The sequence below is a fragment of the Cephus cinctus genome, unplaced genomic scaffold, assembly GCF_000341935.2.
Source record: "Cephus cinctus unplaced genomic scaffold, Ccin1 Ccin1_scaffold0499, whole genome shotgun sequence".
NCBI classification, from domain to species: Eukaryota; Metazoa; Arthropoda; class Insecta; order Hymenoptera; family Cephidae; genus Cephus; species Cephus cinctus.
The window spans coordinates 68,375-76,791 of record NW_014333169.1 but is presented as its reverse complement, the minus strand read 5'-3'; the positions used below and the strand labels follow the sequence as shown (position 1 = coordinate 76,791).

General features: G+C 42.6%; 1 protein-coding gene across 1 annotated transcript in view; it reads right to left on the bottom strand.

The window, feature by feature from the left end:
- Window positions 1–848, bottom strand: part of LOC107268244 — a 2,933-nt gene extending 2,085 nt beyond the window's left edge. Inside the window, exons 1-2 of the mRNA XM_015740834.1 lie at window positions 641–848; window positions 138–544 (exon numbers count right to left, since the gene is read on the bottom strand). Of these exons, the coding sequence (XP_015596320.1) occupies window positions 138–544; window positions 641–848 (615 nt within the window). The remainder of the gene's footprint in view (window positions 1–137; window positions 545–640) is intronic.
- Between the last annotated feature and the right edge of the window lie 7,569 nt (window positions 849–8,417).

Here is an 8,417-nt window from a genome sequence, read left to right as displayed (position 1 = left end):
GTGAATTCTTCGATCAATTCTTTCTTCAACTTAGTCCACTTTTCTGCCTTGCTATCATAATCAACAAATAATTTAGCTGAACCTTCTAATACCTGCTTACAGTATACGAATTTGTGTGTATCCGACCATTGGCATACTTTTGCTATTGTTTCAAACGTTAATAGCCATCGTTGAATGTTTTCACCTTTATCTCCAGTAAACACTGGTAGTGACTTCTGAGCTTCCTTGAGTGACATCAATGATTTTATCTTCTTATCAGCGTTCTTTTTTCCTCTCTGCAAGGTTATTTCTACTTCTTCATCTTCGCTATCGTCGGTCGTAGTTTCTTCTGTGCTTGTTGCTTCTTGATCTAGTGCTCTTTGTAACCGAGCCCTTAATTCTGATTTTTTACCTGTCACTTTGCTACTTCGCTTGCGTAGTTCTTCTTTTAGTGCAGCGGTACGTAGAGTTTTCACATCGAGTTCCTCTTCTTCTTCTTCTTCACTACTTGCTTCACCTTTACCAGGGACGTCATCGCCTTCTTCATCATCTTCATCGTCGTTTGCTGCATTTTTAGACTTCTTTTGTTTTCCTTATCCACTTCTTTGTTGACTATCCCCGCCATCTTGCTTGTTTTGTGCATCTTTCATAAGTGCCTTACGCAGTCTGTCAGCTAAGACTGGCTTGGTACCCTTGATAGAACGTCCTAATCGTTCCAATCTTTCTCTTAGTTCTTCGACTTCAAATGTATCCACTTCTGTTATTGCCTCTTCTATGCCGTCAGTCATCTTTGCTGTCTTCGTAGCCTTCACTGCACAACTTGTAATTTCGTCTTTTGGCCGTCTGCCTGTCACTCGTTGTACCGACATTATAACAACTTCACTACTTAGACTACACTTCTTTCCGACTTGACACACAATTCACAAGTACACTGCTATTCGTTGCAATCCCGGACGAGCCCCCAATTGTAGGGATTGAATAATATAAGCAGTTATTATCTTGTAAAATCTAACGTTTCTTTATTAAAGGAAAAAATAACATTGAGCGTCAAAGAATACTATAACGTATCTCCTTTTCGTTTTTCTCTTTCTCCGCGCGCACTCACTACTCGCTCGCCTTTTTTTCTTCTACTGTCTCCACGACGTCCCCACTCTTCTCTCCTCCCCACTCCTTGGTCCTTCTAGACCCTTCTGGACTTCGACACCCCCACTACTGCACCTGCTGGGTCCTACTCTATTACTATATCCGACATATGTGTATGTATTGAAAAGGGCTGCGATTGCAACAGTATCCCATAACGGCTGCACCGCCATTGATAAGGAGGATACGGTTCACTAATTTTGCTTGAAAAACAAAGGGATGCCACTCCAACAGAAGCCATGAGCCCCGCAATTTGAGTCTTGCAAATGAAAGGGGATTGACACGAAGAAAAATTTCATAAAACATTAACGCACGTAAGTGACTTTATTTTTTTGTTTCTACCCGACTAGAAAATTAAGCAAGGTTCCGATGAGGACTGGATCTGGCATACCTGATTAGGTGACCAGATCCTGATAAGGGTTCCTGATCAGGCCCTGATAATACGTGTAACGCAGGTACATCACAGGAACCTTATCACGCCTAACTAACCTAATGTCAACTTCAGGAACATAATCAGATCCTGAGTGGGTCTGAAATCCGGTCCACATCAAGTATAGTTCCCATATAGCAATTCCATATACATTTCATACGTATGTACATCATATTTACCCGCATATCTTATGAACGTTGAAATGATATACAGGTAGCATTCTTTTGAAAATATCGTAGATATTCGAATAATTTAGTGTAACGTATTAGGCCTTGCCTTAAAGGGGTAGGATGATTCCTGCAAATTATAAAACGTTTGTTGATTCCAAGAGTTTGATATCAAGGCATTGCGGGAGATTGGACTTTCATAATTCTATAACAAAGTTTGGAGCATATCGGCTCATTCACCCACTGTTGCTTGCGGGTATGCCTGTCCCTCTGGTGGCCGATAGCTGTATTACGCCGCTTGGCAGTGGGCCTTACTGTGCGGCTCCTTCTGTCAGTGGATGGTTTGGAAACGTTGCATTAGAAAATTTATTTCACAGATAAAAAAAAAGTGTTCTAACAAGTTCATTCAGGTATTTTTTTTTTCTACGTGATTGAAACCCTTTTAAGATTATTGTTTTTAAAAATCAGTGTTCTTAACCCTGACGTATGTACATACAATGTGTTCTGAATATTTATGCATGTATACATAACATAATTGTGACGTTCCGTCCCTATACCCCCCTATCCTCCATCCTTTTTCCTTCCCAATCATCCATTCTCGATGATGGATACTCGAAGAGCCCCACATAAGAGTGCATAGCGCACTGTGGACGTGCATAACAGCACCTGAGAGAACTCCTCAAATCTTAGAATTCCTCAAGAATCCTATCAAACCTCTCACAGCGACGCTGATAAAGGAAAGGGAATATAGGACTTTTAAATCTCTAATATTGCGTAATTCCCTTGAAACTAGTCACAGCGACAGTCATGAGGAAATAATATTAGAAATTATTACTTTTAATATTCTTAGAATCCGAAATACAGTCGACCGACTGAAATAAAAACAAACAAGTGCCTAGACGCTATAAGCCGGCACACGTCAAACACAATAGAAATACGAGTAAGCCGATACTTGAAGAAAGCGCTAATCCAATTAGTCAAATCAAATCGAATTATATAATAAATCAAAATATTGAATCCAAAAAGCGACGTTAACGCCTCGGGAGGATATAAATCGTTATCCCCACTATATTTAAGGTATGCCTATCGAGGATATAAGCAGCGGCTTCCTCGATAGGAGAACTCGCTTGTGTCGTGTCAATTGTTAAGAAACCTGCACTCCTTAAAGAGTTCCTGCAGCGACGTCATGCATGACGCTGTCAGCAACTATCCAGAGTCCACATCACCAAAAACCCTTCCAAAGTGAAGATACAGCGAATGGAGGTCATTGTGATCATCCGTGGGTTCTGATCTTTGCGATATTTATTTCCCATTGGATCACAGTCTTCAGATGCATTGTGCACTCTTCTGTATTGTGGTTCCAGCTACCTCTCTCCATTCCAAAAGGTTAGCAGAGAGAATACGTAAACAAAAACACTTCTTGTCGCCTACGGTACGGCAATGTAACGAGAGACAATTGTAAGTATGTGTATGTGTCTTAGAGAGCAAAATAGAATATTAAGGATACCTAGTCTGTAATCTACAGGACAATATATCATCATCGTTTTATTTTAAAATTCACGTGTCTAATTACTTCTAAAGACGCCTGCCCAGTGCACAAACCCTGTAAAAAGTCTCGTGATTCCCAAGTCTCCAAAATCACAAATCGTCTCAATATAGATGTATGCAGAAAACATATCCATAGAATATACAAGATATATTTTTTGTATTATGGACCTAAAACGAATATACAAAGAATATCTCATGTAATGTGGGGTGTGATTACAGAAGCATCTGGTCGGGAAACCGTATACGTTCATTATAAGATCCTGTGACGCACTGGACCTCGTAGAGTGGTCCAGGGTCTCGCAAATGCAGCTATCTCAATAACACGGGAGAGGGGGGAGGGAATCGAAGAAAGGGGACACGGGGTAGAATAGAAAGAATATAATTAACAATGCCAATGAAATACAAAGAAAAGAACAGAAAAGAAAAGAAAAGAACATATAGTCACGCGTGCACTCACTCGGGAGCACGCGGTGTCGGAGGGCTTTAAATGGGCTTGGTGGGAAGGGGGTCGGGGAACGGAGGGGAACAATATCTGGGCGCCAGCTACGGTCACGGTGTAGCACCGACGAGTGACCCCGAGGGGTCCTCGTTTGTTTACTTTACGGGATATGGCACGGCTAGCGGAGGGAGAGGTGAGGGGGGTCTCAGGGAAGAAGGTTCTCGATCGCAAAATGGCTTCTTAAATATTACCTCGGTGGGAACGCGAAAAAGGAAAGGGCTGAGGGTTGTCGGGGAGGGACGCAAGATACTAAGATTAGGGCGCCCGCAATATACCACGGGCCTCGAGGTGGTGGGCGGAAGGCCTGTCGCAAATACAAGGAAACTATCAGAAGGCTAGGCCACGTGGGCCAGCTCGTGGACGTCCTGAAGGGACTTACAAAATCTACAGCGCAAATTCTAAGAGGGCGATGGGGAAGGGATGTAGATAGGAAAAATTCAAGCACACTGTACTCACACCAGGCGCTCGTACAAACTGATAATCCAGTAACACTTCGTACGCACTCACTCACTGTACAGTTCTCTATAAGTAATTCGCACTCGCTACTCTCGCTTGCAATCCCTGGCTCGAAGTGTCGTGATTTCCGTCGTCCTGGCTCTCGTGGGCCTCCAGGGCCTCGTTGATTGGCTGGGGCTGCTCAGCTGAGAGGGCTACGTGCTTCGGCATTGGCTGACAGTTCCGGCATGGCACGGCATTGGTCTGGTTCAAATCGGCTGTGTTGCCGGGCCTTCCAGGGCCTCGTTACGGCGGCACGCTCACAATAATCCTCAAATTGCACTCGTTCGCGCACTCAATCTTCGCATTCGCACTCTCGCAATACACTCTTGTCTCGCTAGTAGCCTGGCTCGAAGTGATAAGATTTTCCGGTGTTCTGGCCCTCGTGGGCCTCCAGGGCCTCGTTCATTGACTGTGGCTGCTCAGCTGACAGGGCTACGCGCTTCGGCATTGGTCGGCAGTTCCGGCACGGCAGGGCATTGGTTGGCTTCAAATCGGCTGTGTTGCCGGGTTTTCCAGGGCCTCATGTCGGCGGCACGGCGCTGGCTTTGCCGGCACGCGTGCTGGCTGCGCGCGCCGGTCAAGATGGCGGCCTCGAGGCCTGTCAAACTTCTCCCGGGCACGTCCGCGGTCTCGGAGGGAGAGGGCTCCGCCGCTGTCACACGGGGCTTTTTCCTGAGCGTGTGACGAGACTGCACCAGGGCTGCATGTATTGGTGGTGATGGTAATGGCGGGGCATCCATCCCACGGGCGACTCGGTCTGCTGTTCCTCCTGCCCATGCCATCCCTGCCTTCCGCTGCCTCGGCGACGTAGCCGCTCTCGCGGTCCATCCAGGGATGCTGGGTCCTCGTGGCAGGTCCACGGTGATGTCCTTGTTGCTGGTGCTGGTGGTTGGTCCTCGGAGATGGTCCTCGAGCCAGTGCCCTACGGGGGAAGGGAAATGGAGGCAGGGAGGGAGGGGAGGACGGAAGGGATCTTATCCTTAACGTAATGGCTAAAACATCTAACTACACGCAATTAACAATACTTAAAAATAAAACGCAATACTCGAGGCCTATGGGACCCCGAGCCAGGAGGCGGAGGGGAGTCTGCAGTAACATTTTTGTTACAATCCATATAAGACTTTACGGTTTTTGACACTATTTCTGTAATCCCAAAGGGACATGATCCTCATATAATCCTTATCGAGACGTGGCTAGGCATGCCTGGTAGGTCTTTATTTCCGTAGATATCAGACAATCCTGATTCGGACTCGATCAGGATAACACGAGGCATGTATTAATGAGGCATGCCTTAGCTCTGCCAGATCAGGTCCTGATAGTACTTCGGGCATGCCCGATCAAATTTCTAGTCGGGTACAACTTATATGACCATAGAAATGGAGCCAAAGAGCAGTACCGTCCATCGCCTCTATAGGAAATATACGCCGTCATTACAAGGGAAAAGCCAGACTTCCACAAGGCCAAGCCACTACGTTGTGGTCTCCCACTGAGTCTTTGTTATTGCGTAGAAAAATTATACCATTCATAGATCTTACTCCTTCACGTAGATGTGCCTTAACGAGAAGATTTCGTGTCAATGACTCTAGCGTGACTTCTATCGATTATCATAAACCCTTGATGAAGAACGATGACTGAAATCATACAATTATAAATAATTTTCATAAGACGATGTCGCTCCATCACCACGGGCTTTGTAAGCGTAAAGCACATCTTATTAGGATGAATAATATCACTAGCCGCCAACTTCGGACAATCCATGTATTGACGATATAATCCTCCGTCTAACAAGTTAGTCGCCTGTCGCACTTCGCCTTACACACTAGACGAACAAGAGTCATAATATAATAAATCCATAGTAAAGGGTAAATGTATGGGCCAACCTTTGGTATATATATTCATTCTCTTAAAACATATTAATGTACCTTTAAGGTCCTTTTTAATTGGTTCTGTATAGTTTCGAAAAGACTCATCTTTATCCGAAAACCATAACAATCCGTGAAATATCAACTTGGCCATAACGAGGAAAATTACCTTTGGAGCGACGATTATCATTTTCAGTGCAGAATCGATTGGTGGCTTATTCCTAAATCAACGTATCCAATCAGCGTATATGTAATAAGTCTAGTATAAAAAGTAATGTGTGGGTTATGTGTGTAGGGTTTTTCTAAACTAGAGGTTGGCAACGCTAGAGTCGAGACTCGGTTTCCTGTTCGCTAGCTATCTATATAAGTTCAGGGTAGTTAACTAGTCACGTTTACATAAGCAGTTCTTTGTAATTCAACAAGTGGTCATTAAATATTTATTCTGTATTCTGGATCAGTGTTAATTATTTAACAAATAACCAATAATGTGTGTGTGTAGGTTATGAGTCATCTGTGAATAGTTGTTTTGGCTTTGTAATGCGCGATAGGGTATAAACGTTCTATTTTCAATTGTCTTCTACGAGTTGGTGACCTTATTGCAAAACGTAAAACTCATAGAGCATTAATCATTAACATTTTGATAGATCCATCGGCTAAATAAAAACCGGAAAAGAAGGATAAATTACAGCTTATCATTCGAGAATCCAATTAAAATAATACGCATTATCGTGTCTTAGCAGAGCACTAGTTTCAACCCAACGGGAGGATGACTCATAGCCAACATAAGGACGAACGCTCCCGGAATTATTAATTCATTCGTTTATTCCCGCTCCGTTCGTGTGGATATTATTACTTTATTAGCAAGAAAATTAGTAGAGATTACTGATAAAACCTAGCGGCATTTCTAGTCCTGGGAGAATGTGTCGATCGCTTCACTTATTTTGATTTTGATCTATTGAAGGCTTTCTGATCCATTTTCATCTCACCCTAAGGTTCTCCCTTCAGGGAAGAAAAAAGTAACTATAAGTTATATCTAATTAGAAGTTACAAGGGTTGTTGCACTTGTCTAAAAATGGGGAAACCAAGGAAAATTATTGCAACAATGAGAATTTTACGCCGAATGATAATTTATATAAAGTAAGTGGAACCTTGACCACATGGTCATTATGAAGTAAAGAACACATCTAGTGGGATAGAAGGTTAGAGGAAAACTTTCCTTTTATTGAAATCAGTGGAGTCGTGATCCACCAGAATTTAGAAATCGCTATCGGTTCTCGATCTGAGAGTTTGTGATAGGTGACAAATTAAAAGTGCATTCAGTCTACATCGTATCCAAACAAATGTAGGACAGAATCTGTTCCCGGAACTTCTCTCAATGAACTCCATCGTTCACGGCGCACGCAATGCTTATTTGTCACTCCTTTCATTGTGAAAGCAGCCTAAGAGATGCGGGTTGTATAAGTTCATGATTAAAGCCGAAGCGCTTTCTCTAAGAGTCGGTTTGGCCAGTAGGCTGGCCTTGACCAGGCAAACTCCATTCGTTTTGTGATATATTTCTCCTGATTTATCATTCTTGCTGCTTAACCATTTAATTACGAAAGTTTGAGTAAGTATAAGTATAACAGTGTCAATGTCTTATGTAAATTCTCGGTCAACTATTCACCCTCAACCCGTGATGCTGCAATGTCAGTTACCAATGTTTGCGCACCGATATAACAATACAGCGATATGATTTCGTTATAGAGTAAATATATCTAAATGTTAGTGTAGTAAATATGTAATAATTACGTACTAATGACACACATTCAAGTACGATATTGATTGTCCGCTTACAATTTATGAAAGTACCCACATAGCATGAAATATTCTTTGTATATTCGTTTTAGGTCCATAATGTGAAAAAAAATCTTGTATATTCTATGGATATGTTTTCTGTATACATGAATGTCCAGAATACATTGTATGTACATACTTCAGGGTTAAGAACACTGTTTTCAAAAACAATAATCCTAAAAGGGTTTCAATCACTTAGAAAAAAAAAATATCGGAACAAACTTGTTAAAGCACTTTTTTTTATCTATGAAATAATAGTACATTATGATACAAGTGCGGAAAGTTGATGATTCCTGACGAGTTGGTGATTCTTGTCACACCAGTAGGAATCACCAACCCGCACGCGTATCATATACTATTTTTTGCAACAATATACGGAAAGTTCGCAGGATATGCACCAAAAAGAAGCACGAAATGGCCGATTCTTGATGAGTTCAGAGTGTACGGGAAAGTTATGATTC